Source organism: Pimephales promelas, chromosome 1 (assembly GCF_988280905.1).
Source record: "Pimephales promelas chromosome 1, fPimPro1.hap1.1, whole genome shotgun sequence".
NCBI classification, from domain to species: domain Eukaryota; kingdom Metazoa; phylum Chordata; class Actinopteri; order Cypriniformes; family Leuciscidae; genus Pimephales; species Pimephales promelas.
In genome coordinates this window covers 21705586-21733195 of record NC_142769.1, presented here as the reverse complement: position 1 = coordinate 21733195, position 27610 = coordinate 21705586, and the positions used below count along the sequence as shown (strand labels likewise).

The following is a 27610-nucleotide window of genomic DNA, read 5'->3' as shown; positions in this document are numbered from 1 at the left end:
TTAGCATTAATGTGGAAAAACTCCCACAGCCAGGGAAATGCTGTAATGTTGTTCTTTAAAAACAGTCAATAGTTCCCGTGAATAATTGATGTATAAAGCCATTTAATTTGATTCGGGCATTGTGTAGCCATATATACTTTGAGCACTGTTCACAAGCTATTTTGAAGCATCATCTAAATCCTGCCAACAAATTGCCTGACAATTTATAGCTATATTAAAATAAAACCTAAGTATTAAAGTTAATTTGTAATCAGAAATTTTATATCCAGCTGTTTTTGATCACCCAGACTTCTACTGACACAGCATTTTTGCTTCATTGTTTGAATTCATTTAATTTTTAACATTAATCTTTAACCTTCTCAATCTTTAACAAAATATTGTTCAACACAGCTAATTGTTCGACAAAGCTTATGCTGCTCATTGGTTTAAACAGCCGTTCTCTTTTAAAATGTTTGAATTTAAAACTCTGATATCGTGTTCTTATATGTGTATAAATTATGTGTGAGTATTGTCCGTCCGATAATAATAATGGGCGGTGATAAATATAGTATTCGGCTGGTCATGTCTCAAGACGGAAGAGAGGCCTTACGCACGGCACATAGCCCAACTGTTATGTTTTGTCTGGAGTCATCTCATATGTAAGTGAACTTGATTTAAAACGTAAGTACGCCAACACACACACACACACACACACACACACACACACACACACACACACACACACACACACACACACACACACACACACACACACACACACACACACACACACACACACACACACACACACACACACACACACACACACACACACACACACACACACAGGGGATCTAAACAGCGAAATATACGCCTACCCCTGCAAACATGCCCCTGCGGGGCCGACGCTGGCTTTTTGTGGGCACAGTGGGCTAGGGCCAGCCCACGCCAAACCTAAACAGGCCCAGTGCGGGTTGCCCAGACGAGGCCCACAGCTTTGGGCTCACTGCGGGCTATCAGTGAGCAGCCCACACTAGCGGGCTGCCCACATTAAGCCCATGATGGCCCACTGTGGGCCATCCCATTCGGGCCCATGAGCAGGTTTTGCACCTTTGGGCCCATGCGGGTTTAGTTTAGGTAGCCCACATTTAGATTTGCCCACATGCCCACAATGTCGTCAGTACGTCCTCTGATCAAAATAACTTGGTAATTTTAATTCTCTTAAAAATAAAAAAAAAATAAAAAAAAATATATACTGTATATATATTGAATTAATTAAGAGAATAAGAAAGCACTAATAATATATATATATATATATATATATATATATATAAAGAGAATAAGAAAGCACTAATAACTTGGTAATTTTAATTCTCTTAAAAAATTGTTTAAAAATGTTTTATTTTTTTTAAGATATATATATATATATATATACATATATAGGCTATATATATATATATATATATATATATATATATAAGAGAATAAGAAAGCACTCTTTATATAAAGATGGTAATGAAATTACGGGCCTGTTGCAGTTTCATTCCACACTTTATGTTACATATTTATATTACACGTTGCTCTTTATATTACATGTAGGCCTTTATATAATACAGATGTCATGAAATTGCTTTACAATAAAAGTAAAAGCAAAATGGTATTACATAAAAAGCATAATTGTCAACTGAATGGGTCATAGAACTACACAATGAGTTTAAATTCATTATATAAAATTAAAGATTTTTTAAATTGTTAAATGTTATAATTCTAGATGTTTATTTAAATGCTGCGTGCCTTTTGACGTGTTCTATGGTTTCAATATGGGCGTACGTGCGCGAGTCGCATTCAAATCTGATTCAAAGACAGGAGCGCGCGCGAGCAGATGGAAACCATGGAAACGAGGAAACCCATCAACTGACAAACAGCAAACTAGATTAAAAAGTTCGTCGAGACAAACTTTAAGTTGGCTTGGGAAAGTTTGGAACAGAAAGTTTGAAGAAGTTTAAAGTAGTTTGAAGAAGTTTAAAGTAGTTTGAAGAAGTTTAAAGTAGTTTGAAGTTTAAATTAGTCTAAAGTTTAAATTAAGTTTAACTTAGTTTAAAGATAGATAGATAGATAGATAGATAGATAGATAGATAGATAGATAGATAGATAGATAGATAGATAGATAGATAGATAGATAGATAGATAGATAGATAGATAGATAGATAGATAGATAGATAGAGTTAGAGAGATAGATAGATAGAGTTAGAAAGAGACAGATAGAGTTAGAGAGATAGATACATAGATAGATAGAGTTAGAAAGAGACAGATGGAGTTAGAGAGATAGTTACATAGATAGATAGATAGATAGATAGATAGATAGATAGATAGATAGATAGATAGATAGATAGATAGATAGATAGATAGATAGATAGATAGATAGATAGATAGATAGATGCTAGGGTATTCTGGGTGGTTGCTATGGTGTTGCTAGGTGGTTGTTAGGGTGTTCTTGGTGGTTGCTAGGGTGTTGCTAGGCAGTTGCTAGGGTGTTCTGGGTGGTTGCTATGGTGTTGCTAGGCGGTTGCTAGGGTGTTCTGGGAGGTTGCTATGGTGTTGCTAGGCGGTTGCTAGGGTGTTCTGGGTGGTTGCTAGGGTGTTGCTAGGCAGTTGCTAGGGTGTTCTGGGTGGTTGCTATGGTGTTGCTAGGCGGTTGCTAGGGTGTTCTGGGAGGTTGCTATGGTGTTGCTAGGCGGTTGCTAGGGTGTCCTGGGTGGTTGCTATGGTATTGCTACTTGGTTGGTAGTGTTCACATATGGTTACTATAAAGTATCCATATTAGCATTTAGCTATTCACAGCTAGCATGTTTAGCATATTGAAAGTCCTGTGTGCTAGCATGAGTCAAAAGACCCAACCCCCATCGCGATACAATTTTCTGATTTTGAGATATAGCTGTTAAAAAATGGTTGCTAGGGTACTCTGTTTGGTTGCTAGGGATTGGCTTGTCAGCTGCCAGTGATGAATCTCCAAATGCTGCTTGTCACTATGAATGATATAAATCAACTCTCATGACTCTGTGACATTCAGAGTGGAAGATATCCCTCTTTAAAATTTGGTTGCTAAGGTGCTCGTTAATTGTTGCTAGGGCGTGGCCAGAAATTGTAGATGTGATTCATGGTTGGCACTTTGCTACCCGGAGTCAAAAGAGACCACCCACATATTTCTATGACACTTCTTTCTGGAGATATCCCTTCAATCTCTTTCAATGGAAGTCTATGGGACTTGTTGCTAAGGTGCTCTAAATGGTTGCTAGGGCGTGGCTTGATAGCTTCACAATGATCCTGAGAGACTGATTGGTCGTGTGAGTAAAATGAGTCCGCACCCTTCTTGTCTCTACGACACTGTGATCCAGAGCTATGTTCAATATAAAACCCTAATGCAATGTGTTGGACGGCCCATTTCATGTAAGTCAATGGGGCAATTTTGGGCAGCTCCTGCCCCCCAGGGGTGCAACTATTCCCCCACTGTGAGGTATTTTCTTACAGAGCCTGTCAGCCTCTTCAAATGTGGTACATTACAAGTTTCTGAGAAATCATCGCTATTTAGTATGGCACGAGGCCTGCGGCCTCGTGCCTATGGCCTACGGTTGCTAGGGTGCTGTAACTGGTTGCTAAGGTGTGAATTTAGAGTTTATGAGTTTAGAGTTTATAAGTTTAAATGAGTAAGTGTCCAGAGTTTATTAATTTATGAGTTTAATAGTTTTATGAGAGTTTATAAGAGTATGAGTTTATGAATTTAGAGTTTATGAGTTTAGAGTTTATAAGTTTAAATGAGTCTAAGAGTTCAAGTTTAGAGTTAATTAATTAATTGTGAGTTTAAGAGTTTAAGATTAGATAGATAAGTGTCATAGATTGATGAGTTCATTAGTTTAAATGAGTCTCAATGGCTCATATAGTGTATAGAATGACAGTTTGATTGAGTCTGGGGCTTCAAGGTATTTAGATTTGAATTTTTGACAGTTGGGCAGTTTGAATTTCTCAATGGGAGTCAATGGGAGTTTTTTCCGACTTTGATCGTCATTTTTAGGAGAACCGTAAGTCCGATCAGTTAGAAAAGATATAGCACACCGAGTCAGATCAGTTTGAGTGTCCGTGCCGAGTTTGGAGTATGTGGAGTTAAAGCTCTAGGAGGAGATAGAGTTGCAAATTTTTGAGTAAGAAGAATAATAATAATAACTAGATTAAAAAGTTCGTCGAGACAAACTTTAAGTTGGCTTGTGAAAGTTTGGAACAGAAAGTTTGAAGAAGTTTAAAGTAGTTTGAAGTTTAAATTAGTCTAAAGTTTAAATTAAGTTTAACTTAGTTTAAAGATAGATAGATAGATAGATAGATAGATAGATAGATAGATAGATAGATAGATAGATAGATAGATAGATAGATAGATAGATAGATAGATAGATAGATAGATAGATAGATAGATAGATAGATAGATAGATGGATGCTAGGGTATTCTGGGTGGTTGCTATGGTGTTGCTAGGTGGTTGTTAGGGTGTTCTTGGTGGTTGCTAGGGTGTTGCTAGGCAGTTGCTAGGGTGTTCTGGGTGGTTGCTATGGTGTTGCTAGGCGGTTGCTAGGGTGTTCTGGGAGGTTGCTATGGTGTTGCTAGGCGGTTGCTAGGGTGTTCTGGGTGGTTGCTATGGTGTTGTTAGGCAGTTGCTAGGGTGTTCTTGGTGGTTGCTAGGGTGTTGCTAGGCAGTTGCTAAGGTGTTGCTAGGTGGTTGCTAGGGTGTTGCTAGGTGGTTGCTAGGGTGTTCTAGGTGGTTGCTATGGTGTTGCTAGGCAGTTGCTAGGGTGATCTGGTGGTTGCTAGGGTGTTGCTAGGTAGTTGCTAAGGTGTTCTGGATGGTTGCTATGATGTTGCTAGGTGGTTGCTAGGGTATTCTGGGTGGTTGCTATGGTGTTGCTAGGTGGTTGCTAGGGTGTCCTGGGTGGTTGCTATGGTATTGCTACTTGGTTGGTAGTGTTCACATATGGTTACTATAAAGTATCCATATTAGCATTTAGCTATTCACAGCTAGCATGTTTAGCATATTGAAAGTCCTGTGTGCTAGCATGAGTCAAAAGACCCAAGCCCCATCACGATACAATGTTCTGATTCTGAGATATAGCTGTTAAAAAATGGTTGCTAGGGTACTCTGTTTAGTTGCTAGGGATTGGCTTGACAGCTGCCAATCATGAAACTCCAAAGGCTGCTTGTCAGTATGAATGATTTAAACCAACCCCCATCTCTATACGTTGTTCTGATGCAGAGATACAAATCTTGCTTAATGGTTGCTAGGGTACTCTGTTTAGTTGCTAGGGAGTGGCTTGGCAGCTGCCAGTGATGAATCTCCAAAGGCTGCTTGTCACTATGAATGATATAAATCAACTCTCATGACTCTGTGACATTCAGAATGGAAGATATCCCTCTTTAGAATTTGGTTGCTAAGGTGCTCGTTAATTGTTGCTAGGGCGTGGCCAGAATTTGTTGAGGTGATGCATGGTTGGCTGTTTGCTACCCATAGTCAAATGAGACCACCCTCATGTTTCTATGACACTTCTATCCGGAGATATCCCTTCAATCTCTTTCAATGGAAGTCTATGGGAGTTGTTGCTAAGGTGCTCTAAATGGTTGCTAGGGCGTGGCTTGATAGCTTCACAGTAATCCTGAGAGACTGATTGGTCGTCTGAGTAAAATGAGCCCGCCTCCTTGTCTCTATGACACTGTGATCCAGAGCTATGTTCAATATAAAACCCTAATGCAATGTGTACACCATAATAAGTCTATGGGGCAAGTTTGGGCAGCTCCTGCCCCCCAGGGGTGCAACTATTCCCCCACTGTGAGGTATTTTCTTACAGAGCCTGTCAGCCTCTTCAAATGTGGTACATTACAAGTTTCTGAGAAATCAGCAATATTTAGTATTGCACGAGGCCTGCGGCCTCGTGCCTATGGCCTACGGTTGCTAGGGTGCTGTAACTGGTTGCTAAGGTGTGAATTTAGAGTTTATGAGTTTAGAGTTTATAAGTTTAAATGAGTAAGTGTCCAGAGTTTATTAATTCATGAGTTTAATAGTTTTATGAGAGTTTATAAGAGTATGAGTTTATGAATTTAGAGTTTATGAGTTTAGAGTTTATAAGTTTAAATGAGTCTTAGAGAGTTCAAGTTTAGAGTTTATTAATTTAGTTTGAGTTTAAGAGTTTAAGATTAGATAGATAAGTGTCATAGATAGATGAGTTCATTAGTTTAAATGAGTTTCAATGGCTCATATAGTGTATAGAATGACAGTTTGATTGAGTCTGGGGCTTCAAGGTATTTAGATTTGAATTTTTGACAGTTGGGCAGTTTGAATTTCTCAATGGGAGTCAATGGGAGTTTTTTCCGACTTTGATCGTCATTTTTAGGAGAACCGTAAGTCCGATCAGTTAGAAAAGATATAGCACACCGAGTCAGAACAGTTTGAGTGTCCGTGCCGAGTTTGGAGTATGTGGAGTTAAAGCTCTAGGAGGAGATAGAGTTGCAAATTTTTGAGTAAGAAGAATAATAATAACTAGAATGTACATTTCCAGAGGAAAATGTGAAGTGGTGCTTGCAGTGGCAAAACTCACCACCCGGTTGCTAGGGTGTTATGGCTGGTTGCTAGGGTGGTTGCTAGGTGGTTGCTAGGGTGTTCTGTGTGGTTGCTAGGGTGTTGCTAGGTGGTTGCTAGGGTGTTCTGGGTGGTTGCTATGGTGTTGCTAAGCGGTTGCTAGGGTGTTCTGAGTGGTTGCTAGGGTGTTGCTAGGTGGTTGCTAGGGTATTCTGGGTGGTTGCTAGGGTGTTATGGGTGGTTGCTAGGGTGTTGTTAGGCAGTTGCTAGGGTATTCTGGGTGGTTGCTATGGTGTTCTTGGTGGTTGCTAGGGTGTTCTGGGTGGTTGCTATGGTGTTGTTAGGTGGTTGCTAGGGTATTCTGGGTAGTTGCTATGGTATTACTAGGTGGTTGGTAGTGTTCACATATGGTTATTATAGAGTTTTTATATTGTTCATGGCATGATTTAGCACTTAGCTAATCAATATTAGCATGTAGCTATTCACAGCTAGCATGTTTAGCATTTTGAAAGTTCTATGTGCTAGCATGAGTCAAAAGACCCAACCCCCATCGCGATACAATGTTCTGATGCTGAGATATAGCTGTTACAAAATGGTTGCTAGGGTACTCTGTTTGGTCGCTAGGGAGTGGCTTGGCAGCTGCCAATCATGAAGCTCCAAAGTCAATGTGAATGGATAAACCAACCCCCATCTCTATACGATGTTTTGATGCAGAGATATAGGTCTTGCAAAATGGTTGCTGGGTACTCTGTTTGGTTGCTAGGGAGTGGCTTGGCAGCTGCCAATCATGAATCTCCAAAGGCTGCTTGTCAGTATGAATGATATAATACAACTCCCATGCCTCTATGACATTCAGAATGGAAGATATCCCTCTTTGGATTTTGGTTGCTAAGGTGCTCTACAATGGTTGCTAGGGCGTTGCCAGTAAGTGTTGAGGTGATTCAGGATTGGCTGTTTGCTTGCCCAAGTCAAACGAGCCCACCCTCATGTTTCTATGACACTTATATCCTGAGATATCCATTTGATCTCTTTCAATGGAAGTCTATGGGAGTTGTTGCTAAGGTGCTCTAAATGGTTGCTAGGGCGTGGCTTAATAGCTTCACAATGATCCTGAGAGACTGATTGGTCATCTGAGTAAAATGAGCCCGCCCCCTTGTCTCTATGACACTGTGATCCAGAGCTATGTTCAATACAAAATCCCTATGCAATTTACCATATTAGGAAAAACATGCATTTGATGGGACGTCCTTCACCATAGTAAGTCAATGGGGAAAACTTTAGGCAGCTCCTGCCCCCCAGGGGTGCAACTTTTACCCCATTGTGTGGTATGTTCTTAAAGAGCCTGCCAGCCTCTTCAAATGTGGCAAATCACACATGTGTCCGAAATCCTCGTTCGGAGCTACGAGTCGTCAAAGTTTGTCTCAATGTTAAGTCTATGGGATTTTTTGGAAATTTGTTCGCCCCTGGGGCGAGCACCGTACCCCTGATCTCTTATAAAATTAATATGACACTTCTCCTCAATAGGCCGCACGATTTGATGCCTCATTCATGGGTCTGTGACAAAAAATGTGGACGTAGGAGTGCTCCAAACTTTTTCCTGGAATAGTAAAATGCTATACTAGAAAATTTCAATGGAAAAAAATTTTGGGGAGCTCCTGCCCCCCAGGGGTGCAACTTTTACCCCATTGTGAGGTATTTTCTTAAAGAGCCTGTCAGCCTCTTCAAATGTGGTAAATTGCAAGTTTCTGCGAAATCCTCGCTCAGAGCTATGACTCGTCAAATTTTTTCACCATGTTAAGTCTATGGGATTTTTTTTGGCCGTTTTTCGCCCCTGGGGCGAACATCGTACCCCCGATCTCTTAGAAAAGTCATAGCACACCATTCCCGAATAATCCGCACGTTTTGACACCTCACCCATGGGTCTGTGACAAAAGCTGCGGGAGGAGTAGCGCGTCAAAAAGTGACCAGAACAATAAGAATAAGAATAATAAATAACATTGGGGTCTATGGGGAAAATTTGGGCAGCTCCTGCCCCCCAGGGGTGCAACTTTTACCCCATTGTGAGGTATGTTCTTACAGAGCCTGTCAGCCTCTTCAAATGTGGTGAATCGCAGGCTTCTGTGAAATTCTCGCTCGGAGCTATGAGTCGTCAAAGTTTGTCGCAATGTTAAGTCTATGGGATTTTTGGGAAATTTGTTCGCCCTTCGGGCGAACATCGTACCCCCGATCGCTTAGAAAAGTCATAGCACACCATTCCCGAATATTCCGCACGTTTTGAGACCTCATTCATGGGTGTGTGACAAAAACTGCGGGAGGAGTAGCGTGCCAAACTTTTGGGCCGACTCAAAAAACACAATAGTAATAGTGTTGCCTTGCTTTCAGCAAGCACCACTAATAATAAGTTTAAATAGCATTTCAGTAAGTTGGCTCTCACAAGCCAACTTAATAAGTTTAAATAGCATTTCAGTAAGTTGGCTTTCCCAAGCCAACTTAACTAGCGTCTCTCACTGTTGTTTTCTCTGCTTTCAGGTAAGTCTAGTTACCAAAATCACACAAATAATACATACAAACCTTCCTGATATATGTCTTACGTGTAATTGATACACTTCTGTTGAATATGTACTTTATAGAAATAGTTTTGTGTCTTCGATAAAGTCCGTTAGCATCTGACTGAACCGTTTTCAGAAGAGCTAACGTTAAGTTGTTTACGTTACAATTGAGCTCTTGTTTTACATAAGTGTGGGGTTTTAACCACATTTTTGTGTTGATAACAGTTTTTGATAGTTTTGTTTTGCTGGTAATTTGTCAATGGGTGATTGGAAGTTAGCTAAGTTAATTTATTTAGCTAACCTTGAAAGAATTCATTGTAACGTACTTAATGACGTCATTTACAAATATTGGTAATAAGTGATTTCAGAAGGAACAGGAAAAAAAACACAACAAAGGGGAATTATTGTTTAATCATGATAATTATTTCATATGCATTATTGCACAATATATTACCTTAAGATTTTTTATGTATATTCTTTAGCTATGCTCTAGCTTGCTTCCTTGTATTAAACCCTTTGTTCTATTGTAAATTCAATGTAATATTGTTGGCTCTGTGACACATTGCATGTTATTTTCTTGAAGATCATCATAGATGTCCTGCTGCACCCCCTGGGGTCCAAGACAATCTCCACGGCTATGACCTCGACTATAGTAAGCAAAACTTCATACATACTGTTTAATTGTTGTGGGTCTGTAGGATTTATGATTTTGAATGAAGTCTCTCACTTTAAATTCATTAACTACAGTTTTTTTCAGTGACATTGTACTTGAGAAGCTAAATAATAGGTGGCAAATATAATGTTATAATAGTCATAGTTATAATAATTCAGGATAATAGTCATGGGTATATATATATATATATATATATATATATATATATATACAGTATATATATATACAGTATATATATATATATATATATTATTTTTTTATTTTATTTTTTCTCTGGGTGTGTTTTTAATTATGTTGGCCAATGAGACACCATACTGTCCAACTCAAAGCTATTTTTTTATGTATGTTTGACTGATAAATACTGAAATTCTTTTTACTTTCAAATGCTGAATTCAGGGGGTTATGGCTGTGCTCTTGTTACCAGATGAGATATCATTTGATCCTGTGATTCTTCAGGACAAGATCTTGATGCCATCCACACCCAGTACATGACGAAGGTGAGTTTCACAATAGCTATATCACCATCACAAACCAAGAGGCCAAACACAACAGGCCTTCATCCATATGAACTCACCCATATGTAGGAATAGGTTCCGAAACCCGGTATTAAACATTAAACGGGCCCTGGGGCCAAATTAAGGAAGACTGCAGTATCGATAAGCTCAGATGTTATCAGTTCTGCTGACGGTACTGAAGAAATTACACACACACTATTTATTATAGACATTATCTTGTGTCATTGTCATGTGTTTTTCAGGCTGGTTGTTTGTCATTTTGTAAGAGTAGAGAGAGGCTGTACCTCAGTGAAGACTTATTTTACATTAGATAATTCAATTTCCGTACCTGATAAGTTAGATTTTCCGAAAAAACTTCATGCACTGCTTATTTCAATTGTATTTTTCTTCTATTGAATTTATCAATACTTGTAATTTGTTATAATTTTCAATGCAGATTCACTCAATAATCTCTTGAAATTTGTTTTTATATCGCAATATATATAGCAGCAGATAAACTAAATATTTTATTTAAGGTTTTTAGTATTGTGCAGCTCTAATATTGAGCATTTAACCTGATTGAACCTGGAATTGTTATAATAACCTGGAATAATTTGTGATACCAGATGTATGATTATGTATGATAGATTTTGAACTGTATTTTTTTTTTTTTTTTTTTTTTGCAGGTTTTCTGGGATCCACAGTGGAAGGCATCAAGGCGTGAGATGTTGGCTGGACAGATGTACCTGTACACCACACCGACCTCTGCTTTTACATGGATGGCGGATTACTATCATGTTCTGTAAAGGTTTCATTATAGCAAAACAGAGCACCTGTGACAGTGGAATCTGTAGGTGTAACGTAGTCAGTTAAAAGTAGTCAGGTGTAAAGTAGTCACAGAGAGAACGCTTTTTTTTTTTTAAGTTTCAAACTTTTTTCTCTTTCACAAAAAACACTGCAGTTACAGCTTTTCAAATTCTTCATTGGAGGTGTACAAATAATTTTCTTTTTTTCAAATCACAAAAAGGGCTGTGCAAAAATTAATTGCAATTAATCGCGTCCAAAATAAAAGTCTGTGTTTACATAATATATTTGTGTGTGCTGTATATAATTATTTTGTATATATAAATACCTATGCATGCATGTATATATTTAAGAATTATTTGCACTTAAATTCTGTGTATATATATATATATATATGAATACATAATCTATATTATATAAATATAAATATTTTATATATGAATAACACATTTTCTTAAATATATACATGCATGTGTGTGTATTTATATATACAATATAGGGCTGTGTAACGATTAATTGCATCAAAAATAAAAGTTTGTGTTTACATGATATATGTCTGTATAATTATTTTGTATATATAAATACACACATATGCATGTATATATTTAAGAAAAATGTGTTATTGATATATCAAAGATTTATATTTATGTATAATATTAATTTTGTATAAACATATATACAGTACAAACATGCAAATATTTCTTAAATATATACATGCATGTGTGTGTATTTATATATACAAAATAATTATACACACTACACAAACGTATATAATTTATGTGAACACAAACTTTTATTTTAGATGCGATTAATCGTTTCACAGCCCTAATACAAAATAATTATATACAGCACACACAAATATATTATGTAAACACAGACTTTTATTTTGAATGCGATTAATCGCAATTAACTTTTGCACAGCCCTGTAAGAAATGTATGCTGACATTTAAGGCACGGCCACACGGGGTTTGAGCATATGTGACTGTGAATGAAAAGTGAAGTGTGACCACATGAGAATAGCCAAATAGTATAGATGATTCACAAAATTATACACCAAGAAATGTGCATAATTGGCCAAAATGTTACTGTTTATCAACAAAAATATGACCCTATGAGTTTGGTAATTTTTAGAATAGGATTTGTGCACCTGCAATGAAGAATTTAACTGATGTTTTGTGTAACTGATGTGTTGTGTTTGTGAGAGAGAGAAAGCAAAGAAAAAGAGGTTTGCAACTCATAAAACATTTTCTCGAAGACTAAAAATCTACAAATTGCACTGTTATAGGGACTCTGTTTAGCTTCAATATTACTAGATATAATACAGTGTCAATCTTATTAACTACTATTTATTTTGTATAAAATCATATACAGTATACAGGTAAAAAATTTGGAAACATTTTGGAAGAAGTCTATTCTGCTTATCAAGCTTGCATTTATTTGCATTTATTTAAAAAAAAAAAAACTAATATTGTGAAATTTTATCATAATGTAAAACAGCTGTTTTCTATGTTTCTGTTTTTTATGTGAATATATAATAGTGTAATTATATTATATATAATAACCTGAATTTAATGTTTTATGTTTTGTAATTAATAAATACATTGATTTGAAATCCCTTTGACTTCTGTACATTTGTGAAAATACAGAAATTAGTTATGTGGTGACTGCATTCAGATGTATAGAATAATTGTTTTTCCCAAAGACTTATAGTTATATTAGCCAAAAAGTATTTATAGTGAAACAGATTAATTGTCAACTAGATCTATTGTTGTAGATGCCCTGTGTGTGCGGTGCGGGCCCTGTGTGGGCTTAGTGAGGGCTTCCTTGGGGCTAAGTGAGGGCTGCCCATGCAGGGCCAACGTTTTGTGGGCCCAGTGTGCGGGCCCTGTGTGGGTTTAGTGAGGGCTAAGTGAGGGCTGCCCATGCAGGCCCAACGTTTTGCCAATGAGCAAATTCTCATGGGCCCTGCGCTAGCAGCCTGCAGGGGGCCCTTAGGCTAGCCCTAAGTGGGCCCGGACAGGGCCAGTGCAGGCTTGTTTGCAGGGACCGTTACCGTATAGAAGAAAGTAAACATGCTATAGCCGTACACAGAGAAAACCGCATAATCGATCCACTCACACGACTCACGTCTTCTGAAAAAATGTTGTTGTTATGGTCTTTTTTATATTTGTAAGCCTCCCTAGAAGATAACCCTATGTGATGTTAAAGACTACTGCTAAATGCCTATTAATGTGTGTGTGTGTGTGTGTGTGTGTGTGTGTGTGTGTGTGTGTGTGTGTGTGTGTGTGTGTGTGTGTGTGTGTGTGTGTGTGTCATTCATTTGTCTAGTCATAAAAAACACCACGAAAATGTTGGCAGAAACAGTGATGAACCCAATACCTTTTTTTCTTTATTTTTCATGTGTTTATATTACAATAGAGTTATCTGCTATCAGAGTTGACTGTTTCTAAATTATGCTTTTCAGAAATGTATAGCCTACAAATCACGCAGTATAAAGGCAGAAAACAATGAGCTCATAAAATTAATGAATGTCGTTAACAAATGATTATGATAGTAAATTATCATTGGTGCATGATTCAGAGTTTGCTTAATAAGCCCTTGCTGGAGTTGGAGTCATCTATTCACTGGTGTACCTCTTCAGTGCCTCATTGAGCACTAGCCTATGACTGAATGGGACTAGCAAACCTCCTCCAGTAGATTACCACTCCAACAGGGATCCTATTTTCCATCATGAAAGGCATGAAACATAATCTCCGTGACCTTTCACATGCAGCTTGATCTGATCGTCTTGCTCATGGGTTTCTGTATGTGGAGACCTTTGTCATATTCCTAAGATTGTTTGTCACTAAAACAACCCCATTTATCCCTGTGATGAAGATGACTTTGGGCCAGCTCTGTGTTAACGTGGGAAAAAAGCCATTAGACATGATATTTACAACCTGTATTTGTTTTCCATTGGGTGAATCTCATATGGAGGGTTAATGATTACACTGCATCATGTAGTAGACTATCTGCTTCCTAAATTAATGATTGACCTACAACTTGCGCACTTTGAAATATGTTAAGCAAACAAAATCACACAGATTAAGATTAAAGATTTCAAGGGCAAAGTTGAAGGCATCTGTTGTGCAGTCTGTTTGTCTGCGACATCAATTGGTGTTGGACAAAATTAGAAAAGAATAAAAAAAATTAAAGGATTAGTTCAACACAAACATTTTTATTGCGTCAGAATATGCCAACTGCCTTATATAGTAGGTGAAAAACAACACTATAGAGTAGTTTTCATAATATTTATATAAAACAGTAGGTGAAAAGAACCCAGATTATCTATGTATGGAGGGATTCTGAAGTGAGCATATAATGAACACTTTACAATCTCGTGAGGCTACAGGAGAAGAATAAATGGCAATGAAGCTATGCAACTGATGCTGTTTGGTCACATTGACAACATGGGTGATGTAGTCTGAAATTCAGACAACCCAAATTCATACTATCAAACATACTTTTTAACAGTTGCAAAGTTGTACCTACTGCTATACTCATCATTTACTCACACTCATGTTATTGCAAATCTGTTTGACTTTTTTCAAGAAACAAAAAGTAGATATTTTGAAGAATGTTGTAAATCAAACACTTTTGGTGACTAATGACTTCCATTATATGGACAAAAAAAGCAGACATATCTCAAAAGATGTTCCACAGTTTGGAATGACACAAGGGTAGTAAATTATGTTAGAATTTATATATTTTTGAGTGCTCTATTACTTGATTACATGATTTGAAATAATAACTACAATTATACAATGTTTTTTTTTTTTTTTCCCCACTTCTCATTGTTATGATCCAATTGCTAAATTAAATTCAATTGAAATCCACCACTATTATTCTAAGCATAATACTAAGTCACACTACAATCAAAAGTGACATAACTCCTTCCAGAGTAGAAATAGAGAGGACTCCACCCCAATGCCATTAACCCCACCCTATGAAAGCAGCACGGCTACAGTTAGGTGGGAGCTGGAGAATGCACACAGGTGAAATGTGGTTCAACGGGTCTGATGGGAAACAAGACTTACGCAGCCAGCTCAGATACTGAAAGACTGACATCTCCCTCTCTCTCTCTCTCTCTCTCTCTCTCTCTCTCTCTCTCTCAGTCAGGAGGAGTCTATATGGGACGTTGTCACTCTGGAGTTGTCTGCACACTGGAGTGCTGTGTTTCTACTGACCTCTGCACATTGGAATACTGAGCCTCTTTTTTTCCTCCTGATTCTCTCTCACTCTCTCTGTTCTCATCCGGGGGAAGGAATTCTGGCAAAGCTGTAGAAGGGAACTTCCCCCCCATCTCTTTCACACACACTAGGTTTATCCTGTCTTGGTGTGTTGCCTGCATTGGTGGGCGCAGACGTGGATAGTGTTTGTGTGGATGTGTGACTTGGACAGTGAAAAGGAGATATGCTGCAAAATGGAATGACTGGTGCCATTCGCACCACCACCACCACCACAGAGCTACCAGACCTCAATGAGGTAGGAAACACTAGTGAATAGTACGTTTTCTTGCTCTTTTGAACTTGGTTTCCTTGTGAATGTTTGACTGTAACTGATTCTCAATGAGGTGTTTATGTTTGTCTTGGTTTTGTTCATTCTCAGTCCTCTGTGTCGCTCACTCTGCTCTGGACTGTGCCCTAATGGCTTGTCCACATCTAGGCTAATCGTGCGCTGTTGATGTGCGTTGTGTTGTTCAGAAAAGGGCCTGTAATAAGAGCCACTGTCCTGGGAGGCAGGGCCCTGTCATGTTTATTTTATCAGGGCCTGGCGCTCAGCCGCTGTCGCCATTCAGCTGCCATTCAGAGACATTCTTACAGCTAATCAACTGACACCCTCTCAGAGGGTGCTAACCAGCGTAGAGGCCATCAAAACGCTGAGAACCACATTTTTGACTGTAGTAATTATTTATTTGAAATGAATAGACAGCCACATCTGAAGTGGTTAATCATTGAAGCATTTATAAGGGCAGTCACATTTTAATACAGTATTGTTATTCTATCAGTCTCAGCAGCCTTTTTCTCCTCTTCATGCGTGACATCTCTTGGATCAGATAAGCGTTATCTTTGTCAGGACTTGGGAGTTTTTGTTTTAGTTTCAGCGAAATTGCATTTAATCTTGTGATGTCAATCACAGATTGTCTGCCTAATTAAACATAGATTGTGACTAATCATTGTTTGTTTGTCTGTTTTTCCTTTTTTGTATATCTGTGACGAATGTCCACCAGAGGAGAATCAGGCGTCTCAGATTAACCCTCCGGCCCGAGGACAATCCTAAAACCCAGAATGAAACCGGCAGCTCTGTAAGTATCATTTTAGCAGTTTTCAGTACAGCCAGACAGATTGGCGTTAGCCATCTCTTCACATCATAATAATACACTTCCTCTTTTCCCTGACTTTGACATCTTCCGTCTGTTTGGCTAGCTCCTCAAATGGTATCATGGCTCGACAACAGGATAAAATCAACAAGATTACATAAATTACTGATTTCTTCAGATTATGACACATTATATCTCGGGGTCTGTGGTCCTATAGTGGTTCCGACATGTTTCCTCCATTTGCATTCTCAACTATTTTAAAATATGTATATTTTTTGTTTGTTTTTCACATTATATAGAAAACAAGAAATACAAACAAAGCAACAACAGTAGATACAAATTAATGTACACTACACCTTTAAATAGTTTGTGGTCAGTAGGATTTTTTTGTAAGAAATTCATACTTAGCAAGGATGCATTCATTTGATTAAAAGTGACAGTAAAGACTTTACCACTTTTTTACTTCAAATAAATTCTATTTATCATGTTTTCAACAGCGCATTAGAATATAATCAGCATATTTGAATGATTTCAGAAGGATCATGGGACTCTTTTGCTGCTTTTGCAAAATTTAGCCTTACCATCACACTAATTTTAAAATATAGTTTTAATATTTCATAATAATACTGTTTTACAGTGCTTTCGATCAAATTAATCCAAAAATGCTTCCAAAAATATATAGAAGATATATCATATATGTAGATGATTGGCAAAAGTAGAGAAAAATGAACAGATAATAATAATTCTGTTGTAAAGGATTTACCTTAGGCTTACCTTTTAAGTGTGTGACAGATTGAATTACAGAAAGGGGACATTTTCAGAAAAAAATGACTCTGTCTATGAGTCATTGTTTCAGAGAGATAAATTCCATAGATAAATGTCTTTTCTCTAGACCCATCACTTCCTTTTCATCACTTGCTTCACAGATCCATACTGCCTTGCCAGTAGCATGACAGGCACCTATCCTGATAAAATCACATGCAGATATGCACACAAGCGATCCATTAGGCCACTATTAGGACACTATTGGCTGCCGACTCCCATCCTTGGAACTATATGTAAAGATTTCATTGTTAATCGTCACTTTACTTACCAAGCCAATATGTTTAGAAAGAAGTTAGGCTTATAAATATCCTTGAGCTGCCCCCAAAGGTCAGAGTCACAAAGCTCATGGAATTAAAACACCTATTTACCAAGGGAGGTGAAGTTAATTTTGTGCTTGTTTACAGATACAGGTTAGTCTGTGTGACAAATTAAAATGTGTATTTGACGGTATCTGCTATTATATGCCTTTTACTGACAGTGATTGACTGATAAATAAGTCAAGAGAGGTGTGTCTGCACATTCATGAGAGTTTTTATCTGTACCTTGGCCTGGAACTTGCACCCTACAGCTCTTAGTCCTTGGAGTTCAACCGATATCCGCCCTGTTTGGTCTCTGATAGGAGCTGCTTTGGGAACATCAGACTTTTGTTGCTCAGACACTAATGAGAAATAGAAATCCAGGAGCTCAGCCAACAAAAAACTGTTGATGGGCTTATCAGTGTCTGCTGCCTCATGGGAAGGGTGAGCGTCAATATACAAAACCCAGGCCTGCCTGATGAGCTGCCAATGGCCAGTTAGTTTGGGAATTTGGCGATTGCGAATTTCAAGTGAAGGCAAAAGATTTCCCCATGCAGATTTCGCATTGTGTTCAAGGTGATCATATCGGCCAACAGAAAGATGATGCTGCTTTTTTTTTTTTTTTTGCCTGTGAAATTTTGCAGATATTTTGCTAATGTGACTGCACCTTTATGCATATAAATTAGCTTTTTTGTTAACATTTTGGAGAATATTAAAACATTTTTTAGCCTTTGTATTAATATTAACCAGTTATAAGTATCTATCTGGTATCTTGGTGAGGTCAGGTTTCACATGGGGATTTTGCATTGACTTTCAATAGTTTTTGAAATGTAATTCTTTGCAACATAATTGGTGACATACATGTAACTGTACAAAAGTGAAACAAGGTCATTGGAAGACAATATGAGGAGAGGGAAGAGTACGGTCAGGAATTGGGATAGTTAAGTGTAAAGACTAGAACATTTCATTTGAGTGAGATATTCTATTAATGCCTTAAAGGGATACTCCACTTTTTTGGAAATAGGCTCATTTTAATTACAACTCCCCCAGAGTTAAGCAATTGAGTTTTACCGTTTTCGAATCCATTCAGCCGATTTTCTGATATTTAGAAGAATATCAGTAACCAGACTGTTTCTGGTCTCATTGACTTCCATAGTATATGTTTTTTCCTACTATGGTAGTCAATGAGACCAGAAACTGTCTGGTTATTGATATTCCAGAATGGATTTCGAAAACGGTAAAACTCAACTGTTTTACTCTGAGGGAGTTAGAAAATAAGCCTATTTCCAAAAAAATGGAGTATCCCTTTAACAAAGACCAGAATGCACTGCAAAATTAAGATGTGTTTGTGTGGTAATCCTATCCTCCATTGGATACTATCTACCTGTGGCCTGGATTGCCCGAGTTACAGCTGTTGGATTACAGGAAGGCTTGAAATTTGCACCAATCCAGGACCAGTATTACAATAAAAACATTTAGCTAAACAACAAAGAATGACAACATAACTGGTCTCAGCAAAGCCGGGGTTCGCATCTCTACCTCTTCCTGCATGGAAATGGATATTGTGTACTGGAAAATTGAGTTTACACCCTCCAGCACATCTTTATACAATAACAATAGACCTTAGTGTATAGTGTGCCATTCAATCAGTAAGATTATGTGAGCAGGATAGAATATGAAACTGGGAAAACACGCTAAGATGGCAGATGCAAAGTGCTATATTAGTATATTTTATATTCTGCACAGACATATTGTCAAAAAGAGCATGAAAGTTTAATGAACATTATTAATGTTGTCTGCAATTGTATTGTTAGATGCTTAAAGGATTTCTGTGAAATGTTATATTCTCTGGAGGAGTGTTTATATCAGTAACTGTATTTTCTAGCATAAGTTTGTAGTGTTTCATTATTACATTTAAATGGATAGTTCATACGAAATAGAAAATCTGTCAATATTTACTCACCCTTTACTCATGTAATTCCGAATCCATAAGACTTTAATTTGTCCATAAAATGCAAATGACGATGTCTTTATTTTCTGATGCCTTACAATTTTATTATCTTTTTGAAGCATCAACATTTTAAAGGAATAGACTTTTAATGGGACAGAAATCTGCTTTGATTAAAAATATCTTAATTTGTCTTTTAACGATGAATGAAAGTTTGGAACAACATGAGGGTTGAGGAGTTGATGGCAAAGCAAACTATCCCTTTAATACTTTATGAAGTAATCATTTTATTAAAGGAAAAAGTCACTCGAGGCTGCACTGTATCAGGATGGCCACCCCAAAAGATGATTTATTTAGGAAATCCATCAAAAGATTCCCAAACGTTTTTGCAATAACTCATATGACTACACATAAGGCCAAAAAAGGAGGTCCAGTGTTCCACTATTAAATTTTTCTCTCCCTTATTTGAGTACCTTAAACTCTCATGGGCTTGTTTTTGTGGATTATCTGTCAAGTTCTATGAAGTCCAGCACAGAAGGCCATGATAACACTGGGATCATTGTTCTATCTTATCTCCACGCACTCCCACACATCTCTCCCCGTCTGTCAGAATCAGAGCAAAACATTTATCCAGCATTCCCAACGTCTGATCCTTTTTGCTAATGAAGAACTGTTCTCATGTTCGCCGTAACAGAATTCAGTCTCAGTCAGTGAGAAGGCTGAAGCTCTGTGCTTTGTTTTGGAGAGTAGCCCTGAGGAGGTGTGGTCATGACATGATTGAGATTACAGTTCTGAGAAGTTATGTCCTGAGAAGAGCAAAGGGAACGCCACACCCTGATCACAGCTGGAATTCATTAATGTTGTTTCATCTCAGTACAATGTGAAAACGGCACCATGTAAAAGATAGAATATGGTTTCTTATAAACAGGAAGACTGAGCCTTTTTAGAATTGTTGCACAAAAACATCTAGCAAGGGCAAAACCTGTGATGTCTGAAAATATCTTTTCCTCAACAATTTGTGAACTAAATATCAACCCAAGGATCAATACGTGTCTGAAAAATTTGATAACCCTGTAAAGATACCATGTGTTACATCACAGGGGGAGAAATTGGTCAATGGTTCCCGGAAAAAGAAAAATGTGCTCATGCAGAGAGAAAGACCGCCTGGGAGAGAATCACCTCAACTAGAAGAAAAGGTATGACGGCTTCCGAGAACACAAACAAACCCAAATGTCTATTACTTTGTCTATGATTCCTATTATTATCACCGTAAGTTGTTCAAACACTTGCGGTCAGAAAGATTTTATTTTATTTTATTATTATTATTATTTAAATATATAGCCTTTTATTCACCAAGGGCTAATTTGTGTTAAATATTAAATAAAATATTACACCTTTGCCACAAAACATATTAAACAGCACAACTGTTTATTAAAATGATTTCTGACGGATCATGTGACACTGAAGACTGGAGTAATGATGCTGAAAATTCAATGATGTATCAGGAATAAATTACATAGAAAATATTTTCGATTAATAAATGCAGCCTTGGTGAGCATAATAGTTGTCTTTTAAAAACATTTCAAACTCCGACCTCACATTTTAACGTTAGAAGACAGTATTTTCCACTGGATCTATTATATAACTTTGCTTTTCAAGCACAATAGACTACAACATTTTTTCTATATATATGTTTGAATGTCTTTGTACCACCTGGTAAAATTATTTGAGTTGTTGTACCTATGGTAAGTTATGGTGTTTAAAACACAGGTGCTGGTTTCCCAAAAGATGTTTGTGTTTGGTGTGTTATTGTTTGCGAAGCAAGCATGAACAGTGTTATCTGTTCAATTTGGCTTCAAGGCATTCTTTGCACAGTAAAATGCTTGTTCACTTCTTAAACGTCACAAAAGAACTTTCTTAAGGCTTGCAAAACATGAAATATGACTCCTTTAGACATTAAATCTTAGAGAAGTTCCCAGGACCTAAAATCCTGCAGCAGAATCAGAATGAATTGAAGGCCATTGATCACTAGCACTTTGCCCTTGAGCGAAAGCTTCTCACCTGTAGTTTGCCCAGGGGGAATGCTATTATGGCATTTTCCTTTCCCCTTGATATGTACTTTCACTGGATAATGTTAACACAGCAGCATTCCAAGTTTCATGTTAATTTTCATATTGCTGGTGAAACTAGCAGGTGGAAATTCTTTTGGACTGGGATGCAGAAATATGACACCCTTGTTTAGGACTATTTTGACTGTCTCATTGTGAACACTCAGCAGCAATGATAAAACATCACAAATATACACCCATAACAGCAAAAGTCTCGCTCTTATATCTTAACCAGGATGCTCTAGTAGGCATACATACACAGCTGTGACATTGGTCTTCACGCTTGTGAACACAACAGTGGCAGTCTCCTTTTAAAAACATCCACAAGGTGAAATCTGACCCCTGTGGTCCTGTTCCCCCAGCCGCCTGTGACCAATGGCATCAATAGGGAACCGCTCGCTCAGCACGGGCCCAGAGCTTATGGCGTGGTGCACAGCACAGGCTCCAACCACCAACCGGAAGTGACGTCACGAGACGTGTCTGCCAGTCACCTGAGGGATGAGATGAGGTACATCAGAGAGGTGAGCGCAGAGGCTTTTCTTTTGGTACCTAGCTAACTGTAAGGTTAACTCGTTATTAGGAGATAATGTATTTATTCTGTCCTCGAAGGTACGTGACTCTTTGGAAAAAGTACGAGAGCGGATGTATGGCCAGTTTGGAGGGATGCAACAATCAGTGCAAAAATTATCTCAGGAATTAAAGGTGAGCTAAATGCTGCATGACAAGGTAGTAAGGAAGGGATTGTAATGTACCAGTAAAATAAACCCCTGATGATCACCATGCAATAATGTCATAATCACAGGCTGACTTCATATACAGCTACTCTGCAAATAAATGAATATTTGTGGGCATTCAATATTTGAGTTTATTTTATTTAATAATAATAATAATAATTAGAAAAATACATATAATTCTAAACAAATGAGTCCTTTTCAATGTACAAAACATTCGGCTTAGCAATAAGACAAACACTGCAACAATATTACATTATTATTAATACTGATGCCCTCGCAGGTTCTAAAGGTTGGGATACATTAGATTAGACTCTTTGCACAGATTTTTATCGATGCTGGCTGTCGGAAGTCAGGGTCAGTCTTCCATTTGTCAGATTTGACAGAAAATTGCATAGTGTGTGATGGTTACAAGATTATTATTTTTTTTTAGATTTCAGAATACATTTTTTTTTCATGTGTCTCCTAGCAACAAAGTCCACTTTCTGCATGAGTTTGTTTTCAGAATGACTTGAGAAGTCTGGTAGTGTGTGACCCTCTGCCTTTTAAGGGATAGTTCACCCTCAAGTTATTCCAAACCTGTACAAGTTTCTTTCTTCTGTTAAACACAAGGCAAGATATTTTAAAGAATCTTTGAACAGTTGATGGAACCATTGGCTTCCATAGTATTTTTTGTCCTACTATGGAAGTCAATGGGTGTCTGGTTACCAACGCTATTTAAAAAAATATATTCAGAAACTCAAAAACAACATAAGGGTGAGTAAATGATGACAGAATTTTCATTTTTGGGCGAACTATCCCTTTAAGTGTATGATGAACAGTTATTCTCTGTAACCATTTACAAAGTCAGCAAGTATATTATACCTAATGTTATAAAATCAATTTCAAAGGTTGAGTATTCCAGCCACGTTCAGTACTCCAATTAAGTGAAGCAGAAAATGGTGGTAGTTGCGTTTGTATCGTGTCGTGATATGAGAGACATGAAAGTAGGTCCTCATTTCAGTTACCCGATGTCACGATTAACCAATCAGTATTCCAGAGAGCTGTGTAATTATACCCAATATTATTAACTACCTCAATGCCTTACTGTGTCAGACTTTTTATAGTGGTACGACAAGTTTTCAATGTACTGACTGTGTTTGTACCAGGCGGCCAACTCTCATAAGCGTTTCCTAGAGTCTGAGGTGAGGACGAGAAGTGCAGCTATGGACAGCTTTGACCAGATGAACAGCTCCCTCTTAACAGCAAACATTGATCTGCAGGTACACGATCAATACAGTCATTGCCATTTGACAAAGGTCTGTTCAGAGAAAGCTCTAGATGTTGTTTATAGTGAACGTGCTAAGAACGGGTCAACATTTAAATGTCACATTAGAAAAAAACTTTTCTGCCTGCATAAACCTATGCTTTTAGAAACTACCGTTGTATTCATCCATATGATGTGATGTTGATCATGTCTGTTTTAGAAATCATTGCTGGAAAGCTGTCATAACCGTGTGGGGAACAGGGATGAGATGAGATCTCTGCGCAGCTCGTTGGAGAAGACAGAGGAGAAACTCAAGGAAGCGGAGAGACAACTAGCAGCAGCACAGGCTGAAAACCACTCTCTCAAACATCAGGTGCTTGCAAGCACACACAAACCACTGTTATACAGTGCTGTTATTATCCAGTAGACCATATCCTTATACATCCTTATACCATTGACTTTTTCCTTTTTTGTTAGTGAAACATTACATCGATTATTGAGAACACCTATTGTGAGAAATGACATGAGAAGCGGTGACGGCAGTGTTTCGTAGTGTGCTATATTTTATCTAAAACTCTTCAAAAGTTTTTTCAGGTTTTTCATTTTTCTTTTTATTACATATACCATTTTTGTAAAACCTCATACTAATTGAGAGACTTCTGTTCATGGAATAATAGTACACTGTGAAACAATCCACCTATTCAGTTGCTGCCTTTCTCATATCTTATCTCATATCATTTATAAATAAAGTTGTAAATGATTAAATTATTTTCATGAGATAATGTAAAAATCATTTTTACAGTAGTTTAAACTCTTAGACTTACACTGTTACATGTATACAGTGGGGTCTTTGTATTATACACTGTACAGTATTGTATGCAGTATTTAGGTTCAAAATAAAAATAAGTTATAAAAAAGAATAATCATTTGTGAGAAATGAAAAGGGTAGGTGAAAAAATGTCCATTTTGTTTTAATGGTTTACCAAATGTTTGTAAAACCTGATGATAAAGTTCTAAAGCATGATTTGAGATTATCCAAAGAGTATCTCTTCTCTTTTGTGCTTCATTGGAAACAAGAACGTCTGATATTTTTTAAATACTTGATGTCACTTTTTTAGATGTTAATGTCCATGCTATTTGACAACTAAATTGCTTTTTTTTTTGTGTGTAGGTGGAGACTTCTCAGGAGGCGAAGACTCAAGCACTGAAAGAGTTGAGCATTAAGCTACAGAGGGAATATGAGGAACAGCTGCAGGAACAGCAGAGGAAGTACAGAGAGGAGATAGAGGCTTTGCAGGTACAGATTTGAACAAACAAACTGACTCTCACAATGCCTTAATCTCCAACTAGTTCAGCAAGAACTGCTCTGCATGATAATGCGACAAAAGCATTAGTTTGTGACTTTGTTATATCTACAGACTCATTGTAAAAGACTACTTTTGTATTATACTTTACAAGCAGGGCATGGTGATTCCAATTTCATAACAGGAAACATCTGTTGATTTTCAACAGGGAGGAGAGAAAAATGTCCATTTGTTTTTCTAAGTAAGGGCGCCACCTAGTGTTGATAGTGAAGATTTTCAGAGCGGATGACGGTAACTGACTGTTGAACAGACTCAGAGTCGTTCTGGAGTGTATAATGAAGGACCCGTTTCTCCTCAGGCACGGCTTGATGACTACATGAGGAGACTTGAGGAGGCTGAGAGGAATGCTCAGATAGCTGAGGCAAAGATCGCTGAAAGGGACCTAAGAATTACAGAGGTGGAAAGGCTACTAAACTGTATGGCTCAGGTAAATAAATATCAGTTTGCTCAGTCTTTGGCTGTTACCCCTGAAGAAAACTATTTATAAAACCCTTCTCTCTCTTTAACAGGAGAAGGGTGACCTGATAAAGAAACTTGTGGAATGTGAACAACGCTTACGTGGTTTGGACGAAGTTGACCACGTAGACAAAGCTGCGGCCAAACAGTAAGATATCTGATGTATTCCTATAATGAGTCCAGTGATGTCATGTTTTCTTCATCCAAGATGGTTGCAGTGGACGGCCTAAGATCTATAATAACTAGATACCATTACTCTAACAATAATGCTTATGTTTCAACTAGGCCTAGGAAAATAATACATTCATTTCAGCAATTAATATTGCTTCAAATAAAGCAAGTAATGCAGCATAGATTACTATGGCACAGTTAAATATTACATTTATTATAATGGGTTTATGTGACTATTATTTTAGGTTTACTTAAATTAAGTTGTTATAATATTTTTAATGTTTTGAAATAGTTAAAGGGTTAGTTCACCCAAAAATGAAAATTATGTCATTAAAGTCTCACCCTCATGTCGTTCCAAGCCTGTAAGACCTCCGTTCATCTTCAGAATGAATGGAGTACTTAATGGTTTAAGATATTTTAGATTTAGCCCGAGAGTTTTTTGTCCCTTCTTTGAGAATGTATGTATGGGATACTGTCCTTGTCCAGAAAGGAAATAAAGACATCATCAATAAAAGTAGTCCATATCCATTAGCCGCATGTTTCCTCCCAGGTCCGAGCAGCTGAAAGGGGAAGCAGCAGAACTTCGAGAGAGAATAAAGCACCTCAATGACATGGTGTTCTCTCAACAGAGGAAGGTCAAGGCCATGATAGAGGAGGTAAGGATTTACAGTGACTGTTTCTTCTGTTAATAAAGGGTTTCCCATGTACACAAAATGAACAAGAACCAAAAATCATGTCTCCATTATTGTTTTAATTATAAAACAAACAAACAAGCAAACAATTTTGCAGGTTGAAACCTTGAGAGCGAAGGTTTCACAGAAGGATATGTTCATCGCTGAGCTGCTGGACAGGATTGCCATTGTGGAGTGTGAGGTAAGAGCAACGTTTTCCATGGAGCAAAATGTGAATTTTGCTTGTCCGTCGCCTTAACCGATCTCAGTAGCACAGATTGGTTGGAACTTGGAATTAGCATGCTGAATGGGATTATTCCAGAATCCACCGCTATTCTGTCAGCTGTTTGAGTCCCTTTGGTTGTTATTCAAATTTCTCATACATCTTATTTGAATCGGTCTTTGTCCAGTGTCATCTTTATATATCTGTGAAATCAATTCTCTGCTCAATTTCCCATTGCCTCTGATCTGACTCTGTCCTTTGCTTTGCTTTCTAGAATAATGAGTTAGAAGACAAGTTGAAGTATTTTATGTCTGTACAGAGAGCATCTGAGACTAAAGTAGTCACCAGGGATGTTGGAGTTGGCTGTGACCTGCCTGTTAGGTAATGAGCACAAGATCACCTTGCCATAAGTAATTTAAAACTGCTTTCGAGGCCACGCCTTCACGCACATGCTCTCCCTGTTCTCATAGATCTGAGGAGCCGCTGTATGTCGCTCCTATCCAACCCAGCCCTGTCTCGCCGACCCCAAGATCCTCTAGCAGACTGAGCTATAGTCTACTTAAATACACCCCTGGCCAGTACAGCACAATGCTGCGGTCCAGTGTAGTACACACACAAGAAACAACGAGCAGCACCACACAAACTGCAACTCTATCTTCAAGTCAGACAAGCAATGAAGACGGGAAGTCCGAATCTCCACCGGCCTCAGAACTGTCCTCTGCCACCAGCCCTCGAGCGAGAACCAGCCCGTCACAGATCTACACTCCTTTTATGAAGCTGATGGAGATTAGCGCCAAGATGAACATTGATTGAATGAAGTTCTACTGAAATGGCAGTGGCCGAAGCGAAGCTGATGGAACATGAAGTATTTTTTGTTGTGCTACTGCTCGTGTAACATTGCAGTATATGTAAATAACCTACTGATCTGTGAATAATTTATTTTAGTAGTATATTGATGCACTCTATTTTGCTTTGTTTACAAAAAGGTGATTTTATGTGATAGCCCTCTATATTTTACAATTAACTATTTATATTTTCCTTTTTTCTGAGTGTACAACCCATATATTATTTTGTTATATATTAAAAATACTCAATATTGGCTCTA

The 27610-nt window shown here is 37.8% G+C and overlaps 1 protein-coding gene and 1 long non-coding RNA gene across 5 annotated transcripts; both read left to right on the top strand.

Annotated features, from left to right (window-relative positions):
- The first annotated feature begins 621 nt into the window (after positions 1-621).
- myzap (myocardial zonula adherens protein) lies at positions 622-27610 on the top strand. 3 transcript variants are annotated; one of them, XM_039654440.2, is made up of 15 exons: positions 622-660; positions 15262-15631; positions 16377-16451; positions 20636-20731; positions 22006-22164; positions 22253-22345; positions 23523-23636; positions 23841-23993; positions 24792-24917; positions 25283-25411; positions 25494-25588; positions 26162-26267; positions 26401-26484; positions 26780-26886; positions 26976-27610. In XM_039654440.2, exons 2-15 carry the CDS (start codon positions 15560-15562, stop codon positions 27316-27318), a joined length of 1752 nt encoding a protein of 583 aa, XP_039510374.2. In that variant the 5' UTR covers positions 622-660; positions 15262-15559; the 3' UTR covers positions 27319-27610. The 3 variants fall into 3 exon arrangements, with proteins under 3 accessions (XP_039510374.2, XP_039510376.2, XP_088985049.1); XM_039654442.2 differs by lacking the exon at positions 622-660 and having other exon boundaries at positions 15140-15631; positions 26825-26886; XM_089128923.1 differs by lacking the exon at positions 622-660 and having other exon boundaries at positions 15140-15631.
- Positions 9080-12719, top strand: LOC148998421 (uncharacterized). 2 transcript variants are annotated; one of them, XR_016155229.1, is made up of 4 exons: positions 9080-9116; positions 9720-9788; positions 10206-10306; positions 10990-12719. It is a non-coding gene; the product is annotated as an uncharacterized LOC148998421 (long non-coding RNA). The 2 variants fall into 2 exon arrangements; XR_016155228.1 differs by lacking the exon at positions 9080-9116 and having other exon boundaries at positions 9514-9788.

What these genes read in the sequence shown, in the direction of transcription:
- myzap (XM_039654440.2), top strand. Translation starts at nt 15,560, where the DNA reads ATGCTGCAAAATGGAATGACTGGTGCCATTCGCACCACCACCACCACC. An exon ending in AGAATGAAACCGGCAGCTCT is followed by an intron (nt 16,452 to 20,635) that starts GTAAGTATCATT and finishes GTTACATCACAG; the next exon opens with GGGGAGAAATTGGTCAATGG. An exon ending in AATTATCTCAGGAATTAAAG is followed by an intron (nt 22,346 to 23,522) that starts GTGAGCTAAATG and finishes TGTTTGTACCAG; the next exon opens with GCGGCCAACTCTCATAAGCG.